Here is a 20,205-nt window from a genome sequence, read left to right on the forward strand (position 1 = left end):
ACCTAAACCTGTGAAATATAAAGTAGGCTATCATATGAAGTCATAAAATGGGCTAGTGAAGGAGTTAGTGAAAGACTTTAGTTACAACTATAATCCTGAAACACGCTGTAAACCCCCAATACAGGCCTCTTTCCTCTTTTTGACAGGATGTTCAAGACAGCACCACAGAAGGGTGCTTACTAGTCTTGAAAATTACCAAACACTTCAAAAAGGTAATGACATTTTTCTTGTCTTCTTAAACAATAGTCAAATAGCAAGATATTTTAAAAACTCTGTGAGCTTCTCTAGTAACAATCCAATGCAACAACTATTCTTTAGATAACCGCCACAATACTTGCTCCAACCACGAACAACAGTTACTCTTAAGCAGTGGTTCTAGCAAAATAGTCCCAGGACAGGCATTACCTGCTGCTAAGTCGCTTCAGTCGTGTCCGACTCTGTGCGACCCCATAGACGGCAGCCCACCAGGCTCCCCTGTCCCTGGGATTCTCCAGGCAAGAACACTGGAGTGGGTTGCCATTTCCTTCTCCAATGCATGAAAGTGAAAAGTGAAAGTGAAGTCACTCAGTCGTGTCCGACTCTTAGCGACCCCATGGACTGCAGCCTACCAGGCTCCTCTGTCCATGGGATTTTCCAGGCAAAAGTACTGGAGTGGGGTTCCATTACCTAGGAACTTGTTAGAGATGCAAATACTTGAGCCTCACCCAGACCAAAATCTGGGAGAGGGGCCCAGCAGAGGGTTTTAGCAAGGCCTTCAGGAGGTTCTAAGCAAGCTAAAGTTTGAGGACCACTCTCAGTGACTGATTATCAGAGTGTGGTCTAAGATGAATATGTGCCTTGTAAGTAATTAAAGAACTAACTTCTTATCACATTTTAACACTGATATTAAAAGTTATAAGTAGGGCTTCCCCAGTGGTCCAGCGGTAAAGAATCTACCTGCCAGTGCAGAAGACACAGGTTCAATCACTGATCCAGGAAGATCCTACAGGCCATGGAGCAACTAAGCCCACGCACCAGAACTATTGAGCCTGTGCTCTAGAGCCAGAGAGCCACAACTACTGAGTCCACAGGCCACAACTACTGAAGTCCACATGCCCTAGAGTCTGTGCTATGCTACAAGAGAAGCCTCCACAATGAGAAGCTCACACACTGCAACTACAGAGTAGCCTCCACTTTGTGCAACTAGAGAAAAACCTGTGCACATCAACGAAGAGCCAACACAGCTCAAAAAAATTATTTTTTAATTTTTAAAAGATGCTCTAAATAAAGGATTTCCTAGCAGAAGTTCCCTTGGCCAGATGCCCACCAAATATCACAAATTCTCCTGGATGACTTCCCAGTATGGTCACCTGAGATAAAAGGGGAGAATTTCTGAGAATAGTAGTTCACCTTTGCTCCACCTCATCCCTCCTTTAATGACCTGTGTACCACAGAGCCCACCATACAGGTATTTTAAAATGCACCATCTTATTCTAGCTTGAGTCTTAGGCTTTAAACCTCTTGGCGGGACTTCCCTGGTGCAACAGTGGGTAAGAATCCTCCTGCCAATGCAGGAAACACAAGTTCGATCCCTGGTCCAGGAAGTTCCCACATTCCATGAAGCAACTAAGCCTGTGTGCCACCACTACTGAACCTGTGCTCTAGAGCCCGCGAGCCCCAACTACTGAGTTCACATGCCCTAGAGCCCATGTTCTGCAACAAGAGAAGCCACTGCAATGAGAAGCCCGTGCACTGCAACTAAGAGCAGCCCCACTCACCACAACCAGAGAAAGCCTGAGTGTAGCAACGAAGACCCAGTGCCACCAAAAATAAGATACATAAATTATTAAAACAACAACAACACACACACACTTGGCAGTTAGCCTACAGGTACTCAGTCTCACTCAATCACCCCCAGCAGCAGGTCAAACTCTGATTCTATTTCCAACTGATGAGCTCCTTTTCTTGTCCCAATCTTTCATTCGTTCATTCATTCATTCACAAAGTATTGAATTCACAAAGTACTGAGCATACAGTACTACTCTAGGTGCTGGTAAAACATCAGTGGGCATGGAGATGGTCCTCCCACTACAGAAGATGGTAGCATCTGTCTTGTTCACACACTTGCTAGCCTCCAGTTCAAAGTCTGAGCATGTTCTCACTGAGCTCCATGGGCTGCCGTGGCACATGTTCCACAGGGCAGCCCATCGTGGTGGACAAAGCAGGGGTATGAGGTGAAAGGGACTTGAGATCGAATCCTAGCTCTACCTGTCAGCTAGGACATTTGACAAGTTACTTTCCAGTTCTCCAAGTGTCACTGACCTTGTCAGCAGAGAGGGCACAAAAATACCCACCTTAACCAGTTTTTGCAAAGACTAAATAGAGTACATACAGGGCACAGCACCTAGCAGATGGAGGGCAAGTTCAAATCCCCTTTTCCTTTCCCTTAGAAAAGTAGGATCCTTTTCTGCTCAGGCCTAAAACATCCTTTAACTTGAAGTCAAGTCTGTTCTCTTCATAACCACCTGGACTTTCATTCCACCGTTTAGATTTATTGCTGCATCAGCATTTCTCAGGCTATGGTCTATAGGTCACCAACTTCAGAATCGCCTGGGCTATTTGTTAAAAATGCAGATGCCTGGGCTCCATCCTAGATTTAGGAGTCTGGGAGAGTGAGCAAAAACCTCTGCTGTTTACAAACTTACCAGGTGATTCTTTGCACACTGGTTTAGCTGCTCTGCACTATCTCCTCAAGGCTTTTCTTGCCTAAATTTTCACAACAAGTCATTATAAGAACTTCCTTGGTAATCCAGTGGTTGAGAATCCACCTGTCAACACAGGTAACGTGGGTTCAATCCCTGGTCCAGGAACTAAGATCCCACATGCCACAGGGCAACTAAGCCTGTGCACCACGACTAGACAGCAGCCCCACTCACCATAACCAGGGAAAGTCCCCACAGCACAAAGACCCGGTGTGCCCGAAAATAAATGAGCAAATTTAAACAAAGCAGTCACTACAAAGCCTCTAACTGCCTGCTCTGCTCCTCACTTCACTCCCTCGAAGCTCTTCTTAAAGGGGCAGCAGAGTGTGCCCCTTTAAGAGTGTAAAGGGTCAACAGATCAAGCTTGAGCACAAACAGGTTTGAGATCCAATCCCAGCTTTAGCACTTACCAGTGGTTCTCAAAGCGTGGTTCCCCAGCAGCAGCCTCACCTGGGAACTTCTTAGAGATGCACATTCTTGGGTCTCACCCCAGTTGGACTGAATCAGGGGGTAAGGCCCAGCCACCTGTGTTTTAATAAGCCCTCTGGGTTATTCTAAGACAAACTCAAATGTGAGAAACACTGCCACTTACTAGCTAAACGATCTTCTGCAGATTCACAGATTCTCTAAAGCAGCGGTCCCCAACCTCTTTGGCACCAGGAACTGGTTTTGTGGGAGACAATTTTTCCATGGACTGGGGTGGGGATGGTTTGGGGATGATTCAAGTGCATTATATTTATTGTGCACTTTATTTCTATCATTATTACATCAGCTGCACCTCAGATCATCAGGCACTAGATCCTGGAGGTTGGGGACCCCTGTTCTAAAGCCTTCACTTCCTCACCTGTGAAATGCTAAAAGTATTAAACACATAGGGTTGTGATAGTGAAATGACAATAAAGATAAAGAACTTAGTGTACAGTAAGTACTTAATAAATATCTGCTGCTCTTAAGCAAACTGTCCTTTGTCACATGGATTCTATTACATTTGGGATGTTTGTTTTTTGGGCTGGCGAGTGGAAACCATAGAATTATGCCGTCCCAAATGGCTCAAGGCTCACCTGCTGGACTAGTCTTATTTTTCACTCCATCGCAATCGACAGAAACGCCATTCCCTCCCTCCCTATCATTGCACCTTCACTATTCCTGTCTCACTTGCCCACAATACCCTTCCATTTTCTTCCCACAAAGAACCCATCGTTACTTTTTCTGACAGATCAGCTCAGGTCTGGGATTAGGTCTTGCCTGACTGCTTGAAGCCAAATGAATCTGCCCTTCTCAAAACTGTCGGCTATCATTTGTGCTGCAGGATTTAACCCCTAAGAACGTGCATGCAAGCTACTGGTGGGTTTTTATTTCCTATCTAGTTGTCTTATCTCTTTAATTATAGTGAACGCTCTTAGGAAACAGAGATAGCACCTTACAGTTCTTTTTTACATCTCTTCCCTCTCCATCTCCGGTAGGGGCTAAAGGAATGAACGGTAAGTTCCTAGAGCAGAGCCAGGGCATACTTGGAGAAACTTAAAACACAGACTTTTAAGAATGATAATAATTACAGTAGCGTAGGTTTTTCTATGACCTCACAGTTTTTAAAAAATGCAATGGTATGTTTAATGCAATCTAGTTGTCATAAATGGAGAAGGCAATGGCACCCCACTCCAGTACTCTTGCCTGGAAAATCCCATGGATGGAGGAGCCTGGTAGGCTGTGGTCCATGGGGCTGCACAGAGTTGGACACGACTGAAGTGACTTAGCAGCAGTAGCAGCAGCAGTTGTCATAAAAAGCCTGCTTAGGAATCCTGGCCCTGTTTGCACATGAGGAAACAGATTCAGACTGTTCTCATGACTCGCCCAGCTGGTAGAAAGTAAAGAAGAGAGCTGGGGCTCCAACTCCAGTGTCCTGCAACATCTTTTCCTTGGCTACTTTGCTTGGTGCAGTTGATCGACATCAGCGTTTACCCTCCCCACCCTGTGCGATCACCTCGAGATGCATGTCTCCAATGTGAAGCAAGAGCTGCTCACATAATGATGGGCCTTTCTGCCACTTGAGGTGTCAGGACAGGGCCCATCTGGAGAATAAGTAGTACAGCCTCACCTGGTGTCCCTAAGCGGGCTTGCGCAATGGTCAGTTTCTCATGGGGTGCTTGGCACAGACAACTGGTTTCATCTGCAAATGGGGCAGGTGCAGTCAGGGTCTAGAAGGAAAAAAGAGAAAGGGAGTAAATTCAGTCTGACAGCCTTGGCTTTGGCACTGGCTTCCCCTGAAGTTTTATTTCTGTTGGCTACATGTGGATGATTAAGTAGAAGATATCCACTCAGTCTTTCAGAGAAATATCGTACTGTTAGAAAGAAAAACAGGGATAATGTTCATGAAGGCTTTTTTTTTTTTCCTGACTGATGCTTCAGCAATAAGCTCTCCAGCATGTACTATCTGCCAGGTACCAGACGTGGTGCTCTGGACATGGTATTTCCCCCAGGCCCTGCAATACCCTATGATGGTAGACACTGCTCTCCTATAGGCATTCTGTCCTTCTACAGCACAGGACGATATCATCTCTGCGTCGCAGAAAAGGAAACTGAGGCTTAGCAGGATTAAGGAACATGCCAAGTCATGCCCCCTGGAAAGGCACGATGCTCAGCTTGGAGCATTTCACAAACAACCAGGGCAGACTTCAAACATTCAGACTTACCCACACCCGGGGGTACTCGGCTGGAAGGAATGCCATGGTCAGGAGTGTGGCAGACATCTGTATTTCACACACAGCGGCCTGGCCAATCACAAACTCTGACGTCTCTTTAGCGCAAAGGCCCAAGCAGTTATCTGTGCCCGGGGAGGGCCTAAAAGCCCAGCATTTCTGGCGGGCTGCAGATAACTGCTCCTCTCTGGTGGTTCCAACAGCCACCAACGGCTGGAGGCCCCGCCCCAGGCAGCTCGGGCTGGGGCTCTGGGGAGCGCTGTCAGAGAGATGTAGTCACTTGGAAGCCTGCCCAGGAAGTGGCTCTGCATTTTTGAGTCAGCCTCTTAAAATGAAAACCTCACTCTCTCTAGACAGAGGAAGACAAAGTGAGCCGTATTTCTGTAAACAAGGGGCAAGTGCAATCCAGAATCCATCTGTCGTCTTTGAACTATGTCCTTACCATGGTCTTCGCTACCTCATCTTCAGTATTTTTAAAGCTGAAGGTGACGAGTCACTGTGAATATTACTCATATTGCTGCATGAACTATTTCTTAGAGATAGACACAGGTGTTCCTTAACTTGGGAAGACTAAAGAATGATCCATACATGTGAAGGTGGCTCTGAGACTGCCATTCATTCACTCATTCACTTATATACATGCCAGGTGACATCTGAGAACTGGAGGTAGAAGCAAAGGTAAGACCAGTCCCCACTCTGCAGGGACCCCCATGCTCCACTGACCTGCCCCTACTGTCTCCCCATTGTACCTTTCGCCCTGGGAGCTGGAGTCCTGCCCTAAAGTTGTCTGGAGACCTCTCAGTTGACTGAGGCTTTCTTAACCCCCACCCTCCCATTCAGGGCTCTGAAAGCAAATCAAGACTTGAGACACGGAATCAGGAAATTTGAGTCTCTTACCACTTCCCTTTGAGATACATTAAGGTGACCTTGTAGGTCATGATGGGTCAGGGCAGTATTTTGAAGGAATAAAGGGGCGCAGGTGCAGGGATGAGAGCAGAGGCTCTGTAGCCACAAAATGGGGGTTCAAATCCCATTTCTAGCACTTAAAGGCTCTGTGTTCTAATTTGACTCTCCTGGTTCAAAGGAACAGATGCTACAGCTAAGTCAAGAGATGAAGGCTTACTTTACAGCTATCCTGGCACACAAACTGTGGGGGAAAAGGAGAAAGGGGCAGCACCTGGCCCCAGAGTGCTCTACATTGACCTGGCTGCTCTCTGCATGTCCATCTTTCTGTCCCGCTCAGATTACTCTGTTTCCTTCCACTACATTCAAGTCTCTGCCTTCTCCTCCCTCAGAAACTTCAGCTTGAATATGGCCCATTGCAGCTTCCTCAGCCTCCCTGCCCAACCTTGTTTCAACGGCTTTGGGTTGAGCCTTTCAGTCCCAGCTCCTGCCTCTGCCTACCCACTTTCTGCTTCTTTCCATGCTTCCCAGTTCAAAATCCTAATGGAAGATCAACGTGACCAAGTTCATCTGTTCAAACCAGGCCACAACCAGGATTGGCTGGCACTCAGTCAGGTGCCACCTGGGGCCCAGCGGCTGGAGTTAGTGAAGGGAGGAGGACTAGTGAGGGAGGTCATGGGTAGCCTGTCACGGCCTCTTTAGCAGGAGCTGCCTTTGGGGCAAGAAATGTATCTGACTTTGGGAACATGCCTGCAATGTGGGTAGACCTGGGTTTGATCCCTGGGTGGGGAAGATCCCCTGGAGGAGGGCATGGCAACCCACTTGAGAATTCTTGCCTGAGAAATCCCATGGACAGAGGAGCCTGATGGGCTACAGTCCATGGGGTTGGGAAGAGTCTGACACAACTGAGTTGACTAACACTTTCACTGGTGGTTAAGACTCCATGCTGCATGCTTCCAATGCAGGGTGCCTGGTCAGGGAACTAAGATCCTGTGTGATGCAACTAAGATCCAGTGCAGCCAAATAAATATTTTTCAAAAAAGAAATGTATCTGACTTTGTGTGTTCTTAAAAGGAAGCTCCTCAACTTAGTTGAAACTTTTATCTGTAAAATGGGTACCTATCTTATAGGGGTGTTGTGAAAAATGGGGATCAGGTATGTGAAGGACCTGGTACTCAAGGACTTGGAGCCATTTTTAGTGCTTCTAGCTTCTGTTAGTGTTCACTGTTATATATCATAGTATGTAGTACTATATATTATGATTAATTATATCTATTGTGTAGTTCCCCATTGAAACCAGCAAACTGACTCATGAATGAATTTTTAGGACACAACCCAAATAGACAAATGAATTGGCAAATGGGGTTAACTTACATTAATGATTCATTGACCTTCAATGTATGTGGCCAGTGAATCTTTTTTACATGATCTAAAATAAATTACTAATTGGAGATCTTTTATGTGCTAGTCACAAACTTTATTAAAGATATAAGGTGTTGCTGTTTTCCAAGAAAGGTATCAATATATTTTAGAGGGTGTGAAACCTGGTAATTAGACTTGTAAAGCAACAGTAGTTACTCAAAGGTGAAAACAGGTTTATGTGCACTGTGCATTTTGTTCTTAATCATTGTGACCTAGAAGTAGGAAAACAGATGAAGCAAAGAGATGGAAGGCAGAGGATGCTCTTAAATGTACTTGTGAGCATGTGAGTAGTCCATTAACAGTAGTTGACATGGAGAAGGGGTATTTCTTGTTATGTACAAGGCACTGTGCTTAGAATGGGGAGAGTGTAAAAATAAATGAATGACAGACAGGCTTGTGCTCTAGGATACTTCCTAGGTTGAAATTCAAGCTCTACTTTCAGGAAGGCTTTGGTTAAGGACCAGCTATCATCAATCAGCCCTGTGATCTGAGGCAGTTTTTTTGCAGCCTGAACATCCCAGAACCTCCTCCTCTGAGTCAGAGCAAATCATTTGATTTAGAAGGAATTCTAGGGCTTCCCTGGTGACTCAGTGGTAAAGAATCCACCTGCCAATGCAGGAGATACAGGTTCGATCCCTGATCCAGGAAGATCCCACATGCCAGGAGCAACAAAGCTGGTGCACCACACTACTGAGCCTGCGCTCTAGAGCCTGGGAGCCCCACCTACCGACCCTGCGCTCTAGAGCCTGGGAGCCCCACCTACCGACCCTGCGCTCTAGAGCCTGGGAGCCCCACCTACCGAGCCTGCGCTCTAGAGCCTGGGAGCCCCACCTACCGAGCCTGCACTCTAGAGCCTGGGAGCTCCACCTACAGAGCCTGCGCTCTAGAGCCTGGGAGCCCCAACTACCGAGCCTGCGCTCTAGAGCCTGTGAGCCCCACCTACTGAGCTTGCGCTCTAGAGCCTGTGAGCCCCAACTACCGAACCTATGCTCTAGAGCCTGGGAGCCCCAACTACCGAGCCTGTGCTCTAGAGCCTGGGAGCCACAACTACTGAGCCAGTGCTCTAGAGCCTGGGAGCCCCAACTACTGAGCCAGTGCTCTAGAGCCTGTGAGCCACAACTACTGAGCCAGTGCTCTAGAGCCTGTGAGCCACAACTACTGAGCCAGTGCTCTAGAACCTGGGAGCCCCAACTACTGAGGCTGTGCTCTAGAGCCTGGGAGCCCCACCTACTGAGCCTGCGCTCTAGAGCCTGGGAGCCCCAACTACTGAGCCTGCGCTCTAGAGCCTGGGAGCCCCAACTACTGAGCCTGTGAGCCCCAACTACTGAACCTGCGCTCTAGAGCCTGGGAGCTCCACTTACTGAGCCTGTGCTCTAGAGCCTATGAGCCACAACTACTGAATCTGCACTCTAGAGCCTGTGAGCCCCAACTACTGAGCCTGTGCTCTAGAGCCTGTGAGCCTCAACTACTGAGCCTGTGCTCTAGAGCCTGTGAGCCACAACTACTGAGCCAGTGCTCTAGAGCCTGGGAGCCCCAACTACTGAACCTGCGCTCTAGAGCCTGGGAGCTCCACTTACTGAGCCTGTGCTCTAGAGCCTATGAGCCACAACTACTGAATCTGCACTCTAGAGCCTGGGAGCCCCAACTACTGAGCTTGTTGTGCTCTAGAGCCTGTGAGCCCCAACTACTGAGCCTGTGCTCTAGAGCCTGTGAGCCACAACTACTGAGCCAGTGCTCTAGAGCCTGGGAGCCCCAACTACTGAGCCTGTGCTCTAGAGCCTGTGAGCCCCACCTACTGAGCCTGTGCTCTAGAGCCTGTGAGCCCCAACTACTGAACCTGCACTCTAGAGCCTGGGAGCTCCACTTACTGAGCCTGTGCTCTAGAGCCTGTGAGCCACAACTACTGAACCTGTGCTCTAGAGCCTGGGAGCCCCACCTACTGAGCCTGTGCTCTAGAGCCTGTGAGCCCCAACTACTGAGCCTGTGAGCCCCAACTACTGAACCTGTGCTCTAGAGCCTGGGAGCTCCACTTACTGAGCCTGTGCTCTAGAGCCTATGAGCCACAACTACTGAATCTGCGCTCTAGAGCCTGTGAGCCCCAACTACTGAGCCTGTCCTCTAGAGCCTGTGAGCCACAACTACTGAACCTGTGCTCTAGAGCCTGGGAGCCACAACTACTGACTGTGCTCTAGAGCCTGGGAGCCACAACTACTGAAGTCCACGCACCCTAGAGCCCATGCTCCACAACAAGAGAAGCCACTGCAATGAGAAGCCCATGAATCACAACTAGAGAGTAGTCCTCACTTGCTGCAACTAGTGGAAAAAAATATACACAGCAACAAAGACCCAGCACATCCAAAAATAAGCAAATACAATTAGAGAAGGAATTCTATGCTATCGGGTTGTCCCCTCCACCTACAAATGGCAGACCAACCTCAGGACAACAGGATTAAGACAGCCAAAGGCTCGAGAGGGACCCTGACTGGTCCATCCTGGCCTCCAAGCTCTACATCTGCCTGCAGGGCACCCAGGCCCCCATCTATTCCTCACTGCTTGCCAGAGCTAGGATGGTTCCAGGGATTCTCTGGTCTAGGCCCTACATGAGACATAAAACTGAGGCCCAATAACATAACATACAAACCTTCAAGTGCCTACCTAGTGCCATGTATCCATCTACATGCTATCAGATGTATTAGTTCATTTAATTTGTACCCTGTGAGGCAGGTACTGCCTCCACTGAACTGTAAAGGACCTGTCTTCAACAGTGACACCAAGTGGCAGCAAGAAGCAACAGCAGGGGTAGATCCCTCAGACTCAGTGACCTTTTGGGCTCCCTTTGAACTGAGGATACACTAGGATTCTAAGAGAATCAGGACAAAGGGGTCTCAAAAACAAGATACTGGACTTCTCGCTAATTAGAAAAGTGAGGGGGGAGCAAACAATTGAAAAAGCGTGGGACTTCATCTTTACCCAGACTTAGTGAAATAGGCCAGATTACTTACATATAAACAAGCCTCAGCTTAAGACTCCAAATCACCAGATTACATTGTCGAGTGTTTACTAACTAGCACATGCTGTGTGTTTCATATGATGCCAGATGTTTATAGGATAGATAAGGGGGTGGCGGAGGAAATAAGAAAGGGAAAAACAAAATTGGCTGTGGGGCAGCAATCCTCAAAGGCGAAGGGTGGCCTTTTTAGAATGGAAAGAGGTATTAGTTTGTACAGGCATATTAAATTTTTAGCAATTTTATATGTGAGGGAAGATTCTACCCTCTTCAACATACAAGTCATTGAAATTAAGCCTCTTGACTGATAGAGATCATCAGAGGACAGACTATGCCCCCTTAGGAAGCCATATACCAAATTCGGGGCTAGAGAGGCCCATGAAATTTTTATGTTTACTAGAGGAGAGTGAGGATTTTTAAAGGGTTAAGAAGCCCTGGCCCAGCGCCCTGAACCTCTCATATGCAAAGGCCTTGCCAGACCACAGAGTTGGAGCTAGACTGCAATAAAACTTGTACCTAATTTAAGATTTCAGAACACCCAGTCATTGCATGCGGACATATTGCCTATACGAAGCTCTGGTTATGCAAACTACATGGCAGTGCCACATGAAAGCATGTTCCCATCAGTCTTCTTAAGGGGGAAGACTAGATCCTGGGCATTTCATTTGCAGAATATGTTCAACTGGACATTATCAACTATTTACTTAAAACAAAAGCTATTCGGCACTATATAAAATATACAATACAAACATTACTTGAGTGCAAAAATGGTCAGTAGAACCTCTGTTTATGCACTAGGCATCTCTGACTGACACCAGGCTCAATCACACAGCAAGTTAATCAACCAATCAAAATTTAGCATGGTACCGCTGAGGGTGACAGGCCAACTGCAAAGCTGCTTGTTTAAGCTAAGCTACTTTTAACTACAGTGGGGCTACTCAGTCAGGCCTGAGTCCCAATCCTAGTTCCATAAATCAGTGGCCACTTGATTTTCTAAATTTGAGTTTTAGAAAATTGCTGGTGCTTAACCTCTCTAACCTTCAGTATCCTCATCCAGAACATCTAGAAAAGAAGGATAATAAAATGATCTATCTCAGGACTTTCTTGGGAATTCCCTAGGAATTCCCCAGTGGTTAGAATCCACCCTCCAGTGAAGGGGACATGGGTTTGATCCCTGGTGGGGAACAAAGACCCCACATGCTGTGGGGCAACTAAGCTCACACACTGCAACTAGAGAAAGCCCACATGCGCAACAAAGACCCAGCACAGCCAAAAATAAAAGAAAAAATAATAATAAAAAGGAGAAGTCGTTTTGAAAAAAAAAAAAAAAAAGATCTATCTCATGAAGTTGTTGTGAGGAGTAAATGAAATGATGTATGTGTGATTAACATCTTCCTTCTGCCTTTCCAGAATACATACTCTCCCACCTTCTTTACTCCTCAGCGTATGGCTTTCTGTATGGACTCCACCACTGGGTTCTCTTGCCTTCCTGCTTCCAGTTGGGTTGGGCCCATGGAAGCATGCAAAATGCTGGAGGGTAGAACAAGAGGGTATTCATCTCGCTGGTATCCTCCCTGAGAGGAACCAGTATGCTAGTCCTGCTCTCTGCCTGAGAGCCACAGCTCCATGAGGTTCTGGTAACCGCATTCTCCCCATACCCCTTTCCTAATGTGTCTAGGCCTCCCAGTGTTTCTAGGCTTCAGGTACTAAACCCATACTATACTTTGAGGTTTCCTTAAACTCTGCACATGCCTTTAAAAATAGTCCCTTTGTTACTGCTGCTGCTGCTAAGTCACGTCAGTCGTGTCCGACTCTGTGCGACCCCATAGATGGCAGCCCACCAGGCTCCTCCGTCCATGGGATTTCCCAGGCAAGAGTCCTGGAGTGGGGTGCCATTGCCTTCTCCGAGTCCCTTTGTTAAGCTGTCTTCAAATTCCCCCTTTAGAGTAAGCCGTCTATGTCTCACCAAGGCCTTGACTGATATGGTGTATATAACTGTATGATGCCAGGCTCAATAAATTTAGCCAGCAAATGTTGATGAGGCATGTTAAGAAGCACAGAAATCAATTGAAAAGTGAATTACCCATAGTTAATAAAGTCATAATTGTCTAAAGAATGTCTTCCAGTTGGAAAGACTTGTACAATGACAGAACATTTTAGTCAGGATATGCAAGAGAGAAGAGAAAGAAAGATTCTCCTTCTCCTATGGAGGTCTTTGGCTTTAGGACTGACCGACTTTGGAACCGCAAAGTCAGAAACACAAAAAGATGACCCAAAGTTCATCCCTCAGTCCCCTGCTGTTGGGTTTGTATCTACTTGTCACTGAATGTATTTTTTAAGGCCTGATTTTATTTGGGATCAGAGTATTTGAATCTTCTGAAAACAGAGACTAAAGACAAAGTAGATCTCAGAGGTGACTAGAGGCCTAACACATGTGAATCACTGGACTCTTGGATGGTGTTATTGATGACAAAGCATCTCAGATCAGGCAGCTGGTACAAAGACTCAACAAAGAGCAGTGGCACACAGGAAAAGGAGGCCCAGTACACAGCTCAGTACCAAGAAATACCCACTTCTCACTTGACTAAGTATGGCTCACACATACTCTAAACTAACAGGCACCATTAAAAACAGCAAGATAGATACACCTGCACAGACAGGGAACAATTTCTAAGACATTTTGCTGAATGCAAAAGGCAAGTCACAAAACAATATGTATGCATGTTATATAGTATGATATCATTTATGGTTAGATAGAACTAGGGAATTATATAGAAATAGGTGAGAACTGTGCTGTCCAATACCACATAGCCATTAGCCATATGTGACAATTTAAATTCAACTTATGATTTGTCATTGTCAGTCACTCAGTCATGTCCGACTCTTTGTGACCCCATAGACTGCACCACACCAGGCTTCCCTGTCCTAAAGCATCTCCCAGAGCTTGCTCAAACTAATGTCCATTGAGTCCATGACACCATCCAACCATCTCATCCTCTGTCACCCCCTTCTCCTCCTGCCTTCAGTCTTTCCCAGAATCAGGGTCTTTCCCAATGAGCTGGGCCTTTGTATCAAGTGGCCAAAGTATTGGAGCTTCAGCTTCAGCATCAGTCCCTCCAATGAATATTCAGGATTGATTTCCTTTAAGATTGACTAGCTTGATCTCCCTGCAGGCCAAGGGATTCTTAGGAGTCTTCTCCAACACCACAGTTCAAAAGCATCAATTCTTAGGCACCAAGCCTTCTTCAATGAAGCAGATGTTTTTCTCTAGCTTTTTCTATGATCCAACGGATGCTGGCAATTTGATCTCTGGTTCCACTGCCTTTTCCAAATCCAGCTTGCAAATCTGGAAGTTCTTGGAAACAATGCCCAGTTGTGGATGTGGCTGGTGGTGAAAGTAAAATCTGATGCTGTCAAGAGCAATATTACATAGGAACCTGGAATGTTAGGTCCATGAATCAAGGTAAAGTGCATGTGGTCAAACAGGAGACAGCAAGAGTGAACATCGACATTTTAGGAATCAGTGAACTAAAATGGAAAGGGGGCTTCCCAGGTAGCGCTAGTGGTAAAGAACCCACCTGCCAATGCAGGAGACATAAAAGATGCGGGTTCAATATCTGGGTTGGGAAGATCCCCTGGAGAAGGGAATGGCAACACACTACAGTATTCTTGCCTAGAGAATCCCATGGACAGAGGAGCCTGGTGGGCTATGGTCCAAGGGGTCGCACAGAGTCAGACATGACTGAAGTGACTTAGCATGCACAAAATGGACAGGAATGGGCGAATTTAATTCAGATGGCCATTATATCTACTATTGTGGACAAGAATCCCTTAGAAGAAATGGAGTAGCCCTCATTGTCAACAAGAGAGTCCGAAATCCAGTACTTGGGTGCAATCTCAAAAATGACAGAATGATCTGTTTGTTTCCAAGGCAAACCATTCAATATCACAGTAATCCAACTCTATGCCCTAATTGGTAATGCTGAAGAAGCTGAAGTTGAACAGTTCTATGAAGACCTACAAGACCTTCTAGAACTAACATAAAAATAAGATGTCTTTTTCATCATAGGGGACTGGAATGCAAAAGTAGGAAGTCAAGAAACATCTGGAGTAACAAGCAAATTTGGCCTTGGAGTACAAAATGAAGCAGGACAAAGGCTAACAGAGTTTTTTCAAGAGAATGCATTGGTCATAACAAACACCTTCTTCCAAAGACACAAGAGACAACTCTACACATGGACATCACTGGATATTGACATCAATACTGACATCAGATTGATTATATTCTCTGTAGCCAAAGATGGAGAAGCTCTATACAGTCAGCATAAACAAGACTGGGAGCTGACTATGGCTCAGATCATGAACTCCTTACTGCAAAATTCAGACTTAAATTGAAGAAAGTAGGGGAAACCACTAGACCATTCAAGTATGATCTAAATCAAATCCCTTATGATTATACAGTACAAGTGACAAACAGATTCAAGAGATTAGATTTGATAGACAGAGTGCCTGAAGATCTATGGACGGAGGTTTGTAACACTGTACAGGAGGCTGTGATAAAAACCATCCCCAAGAAAAAGAAATGGAAAAAGGCAAAATGGTTGTCTGAGGAGGCCTTACAAATAGCTGAGAAAAGAAGAGAAGCAAAAGGCAAAGGAGCAAAGGAAAGATATACCCATTTGAATGCAGAGTTCCAAAGAATATCAAGAAGAGCTAAGAAAGCCTTGTTAAGTGATCAGTGCAAAGAAATAGAGGAAAACAATATAATGGGAAAGACTAGAGATCTCAAGAAAATTAGAGATACAAGGGAACATTTCATGCAAAGATGGGCACAATAAAGGACAGAAACGGTATGGACCTAACAGAAGCAGAAGATATTAAGAAGAGGTGGAAGAATACACAGAAGAACTATACAAAAAAGATCTTAGCAACCTGGATAATCATGATGGTGTAATCACTCACCTGGAGCCAGATATCCTAGAGTGTGAAGTCAAGTGGGCCTTAGGAAGCATCACTAGGAACAAAGCTAGTGGAGGTAATGGAATTTCAGCTGAGCTATTTCAAATCCTAAAAGATGATGCTGTTAAAGTGCTGTACTCCATATGCCAGCAAATTTGGAAAACTCATCAGTGCCCGCAGGACTGGAAAAGGTCAGTTTTCATTCCAATCTCAAAGAAGAGCAATGCCAAAGAATGTTCAAAGTACCACACAAGTGCATTCATTTCACATGCTAGCAAAGTTATGATTAATTAAATTTATATAAAATAACTCAGTTTCTCAGTTCCAGTAGCCATATTTCAGTTGCTCAATAACCACATGTGGCTAGTGGCTACTGCATTATCACAGATACAGAACATTCCAATCATCACAGAAAGTTCTATTGGACAGCACTGGCCTAGAAAAATTCACAACGAATTGTTAACTGGGGTTATCTCTGGGGAAGAAATTAGCATTAGGAGAATAGACGAAAAAATGTTTTCATTGTTTACTCCATATATATATCTGTTATTTTGTTTTATTTTTACCATGAGAACACACTGATGTAATGCATATAATTTAAAAATAAATTTAAAGAAATATTTCCTCCCCTGTGAATTCAGAGATGCAGGAAACTTAATCAAGGATCACAGTCCTGAATATGTAGGGTGGAAGCTATCTAACAGGAAATGAGTACTTCAAAGAATAACAACTATTATCTATAAACTCACTGTTATATAACATTATTCCCAGGTATGTAGAACATTTAAAACCCATTTGATAACCAACAAGGACCTACTGTATAGCCCAGGGAACCCTACTCAATATTTTGTGATAACCAATATGAGAAAGGAATCTAAAAAAAAAAAGAATGAACATATGTATAAATGAATTGCTTTGCTGTATACCTGAAACTAACACAACATTGTAGATCAACCAAAGTCCAATAAAATTTAAAATTTAAAAAATTCATCTGTGCTTTTAAAAACCATTCATATTGTCTTCACAGTACTCACCCATCATTAATTTTTCCAACAAACACTACTTTGAATGCTTGCTGTATGCCAGGCACTGTTTTAAGTTCTGAGGATACGCAGGGGGAACAAAACAGACAAAAAAATCCTGCCCTTGTGATGCTTAAAGACAATAAACAACAAAAAAAGATCATAAAATGTGTAGTATGTTAAAAGGAGATAAGTTCTACAGAAAAAAAAAAAGACAACGAAGGGGAAAAGGGAGCTAGGGGGTATAACTACAAAGAGGATAGTTAAGAAAGTTGATACACGTGTAAATATACAAAGATCAATTGAGGCATGTGGTAAAAGAACACTCCAGGCAGAGCACATAGCAAGTGCAAAGGCCCTGAGGCAGGAGCATGGCTGGCTTCTGCCAGCAATAATAAGGCCAGTGTGCCTGGAGGAAATGAGTAAAAGAGAAAAACAGCAGGAAATACAGCTAGAGAGGTTAGGCATAAGGAAGGGGATGGAAAGCAACCAGGATGCTATAAAGACTGGCTTTCACTCTGAGGAGCTGGGAATCAGTACCAAGTTTTAAACAGCTGACTTAGTTTTCACAGGACTACCTGGCTGCTATATTGAGCACAAACAGCAAGAAGTCAAAGGTGGAAGCAAGGAAACCCCTAACACATCTGGTATTGTGACCAGGCAGGAGCAGATGAAGGCTGGGGCCAAAGTGAGGGATGGCAGTGAAAGGGTAAGATTCTGTATAGATTCTGAATAAATAAAATTTGGACTTGATTGGATGTAGTGTGTGAAAGAATGAGAGGATTCAGGATAACGCCACAGTTACTGGCCAGAAGAACTGGAAAGATGGGCACTGCCATTCCCTAGGATGGGGAAGACACTGGAAGTGGGGGTTTGACAGTGGGAGGTACAGGATGGTGAGATCAAGAATTCCCTTCTCAAACACACACTTTAATGTAGATTTGGGCTCTTGGGTTTTGGTGGGTTATTTTTGGCTGCAAGGCATGTGGGATCCTAGTTCCCTGACCAAGGATCAAACCCTCATCTCCTGCAGTGGAAGCATGGAGTCTTAACCACTGGACCACCAGGGGATTCCCTAGATTTGTTTAATCTACAAGAAATGAGTCAAGAATATACAATGGGGGAAAGACAGCCTCTTCAATAAGTGATATCAGGGAAACGGGACAGCAACATGCAAAAGAATCAAACCAGACTACTCTCTCACGTCATACAGAAAAATAAATTTGAAATGGATTAAAGACTTAAATATAGGATCTGAAACCATAAAACTTCTAGTATAAAACTCAGGCAGTAAGCTCTTTCATGTTGATCTTAGCAGCAGTTTGTGTGTGGGGAGTGTCTTCTCAGGAAAGGGAAACAAAGGCAAGAATAAATAAAGGGGGGACTTCCCTGGTGCAGTGGTTAAGACTCTGTGCTCCCAATGCAGGGGGCACAGGTTCAATCCCTGATTGAGGAACTGAGATTGTGCATGCCACACAGCACAGCCAAATAAATAAACAAAGGGACTTCAAACTAAAAAGCTTCTGAACTATTGGTGGGAATGTAAATTGGAATGTAAACTATGGAGAACAGTTTGGCAGCTCCTCAAAAAATTAAGAACTGAACTACCATATGGCCCAGCAGTTCCACTTCTGGGTATCTATCCAAAGAAAACAAAAATGCCAATTAGAAAAGATACATGGACCCCTTTGTTCATTACAGCTTTATTTACAATAGCCAAGACACAGAAGCAACCTAAGGGTCCACCAATAGATGACTGGATAGAGAATTCCCTGGTGGTCCAGTGGTTAGGGCTCCGCACTTCCATGCAGGCGGTACGAGTACCATCCCTGGCTGGGGAGCTAAGAGCCTGCATGCTGCATGGCCAAAAAATAAATGAGTACAAAACATAGATGAATGGATAAAGATGTGGTATGTATGAATATATGTGTTTATAAATATGTATATATATGCAAACATACATACACACAATGGAATATTAGTCATTAAAAAAGAATGAAATGCTGCCACTTGTGAAGACATAGATGGATCTAGAGGGTATTATGCTAAGTGAAATAAATCAGACAGAAAGACAACTACTGTCTGATTTCACTTATATGTGGAATCTAAAAAAACAAATGCACAAATGTAACAGAACAGAAACAGAGTATAGATACAGAGAACAAACAGGTGGTTGCCAGAGGGGAGAGGTGTGAGGGCAGTAAAGAAATAGCTGAGGGATATTAAGAGATACAAAGTTTCAGGTGCAAAATAAATGAGTCACAGATATGAAGTGTACAGTGTGGGAAATATAGTTAATAACTAGGCAATATCTTGGTAGGGTGATATCTCATAATTAGACTTACTGTGGTTATCATTTTGAAGTGTATAGCGATACCGAATCAGTACACTGTTTAACAGGAAGATTGTGTCATAGGTCAATTATACTTCAAAAATAAAGAAACAAACTCATAGAAGAGATCAGATTGGTATTATTAGAGGTAGGAGATTGGAGAAGGGGGTAACTGATGAAGGTGGTCAAAAGGTATACATTTCCCGTTATAAGATAAATAAATACTAGGGATGTAATGAACAACATGATAAATATCATTAACACTGCTATATGTTACATATAAAAATTGTTAAGGGAATAAATCCTAAGTGTTCTCATCACAAGGAAAAATTTTTTTTCTATTTCTTTAATTTTTTATCTATAGGAGATGACTGATGTTAACTAAACCTACTGTGATAATCATTTCATGTTGTATGTAAGTCAAATCATTATATTGCATACCTTAAACTTATACAATGCTATATGTCAATTTTATCTCAATAAAACTGGAAGAAAAAATAAAATTTACTATAAAAAAAGAATTTTGTTCTCACACATTTGGTTTGACATGCCTATTAGATATCCAAGTGGAGATGTCAGGTGGGCAGTTGGTTGTACAAGATTGGAGTTTGGGATAGAAGACTAAGCTAGCGATACATGTTAAGAAGCCATCAGAATTTAAATGATACTTAAAACCACTGGGCTAGATTCATTCATTCAGCTAGGGTGAGTGCAGATTGAAGAGAGGTCTGCATGGGCACTTGAGGAGACAATGTATATTTATGGCCTGTCTCCCCCAACTACAATGGAAACTCCAAGAAACAGGGACTAAGTCTGTTCTATTCACTACTACATCCATACTTTCTAAGGCAGTTGCTTAGTCGTGTCCGACTCTTTTGTGACCCTTTGGACTGTAGCCCACAGGCTCCTCTGTCCATGGGATTTCCCGGACAAGAATACCAGAGAGGGTTGCCATTTCCTTGTCCAGGGGATCTTCCCAATCCACGGATCAAACCAGTATCTCCTACATTGGCAGGCAGATTCTTTACCACTAAGCCTTCAGGGAAGCTCTTCTAAGGCAGTACCTGACATATAAAATGTCCTCAATAAGTATTTGCTGAATGGGGAATTTTAAAGTCACTGG

General features: G+C 44.3%; 1 protein-coding gene across 15 annotated transcripts in view; it reads right to left on the reverse strand.

Annotated features, from left to right (window-relative positions):
* The window catches only part of PCYT1B (phosphate cytidylyltransferase 1B, choline), a 147,252-nt gene that overhangs the window by 78,230 nt on the left and 48,817 nt on the right, over positions 1 to 20,205 (reverse strand). For 7 of the 15 annotated variants that reach the window (XM_086389363.1, XM_086389366.1, XM_086389364.1 and 4 more), the window contains exon 2: positions 4,837 to 4,936. In XM_086389363.1, coding sequence (XP_086245489.1) covers positions 4,837 to 4,936 — 100 coding nt within the window. Of the gene's footprint in view, positions 1 to 3,151; positions 3,267 to 4,836; positions 4,937 to 5,431; positions 5,594 to 16,762; positions 16,903 to 20,205 lie in introns of those variants that run through there. The other 8 variants (XM_086389370.1, XM_086389372.1, XM_086389373.1 and 5 more) reach the window with 5 other exon arrangements.

Source organism: Bos grunniens, chromosome X (assembly GCF_055505025.1).
Source record: "Bos grunniens cultivar Pamir isolate PY7600 chromosome X, Bosgru_T2T1.0, whole genome shotgun sequence".
Lineage (NCBI taxonomy): Eukaryota > Metazoa > Chordata > Mammalia > Artiodactyla > Bovidae > Bos > Bos grunniens.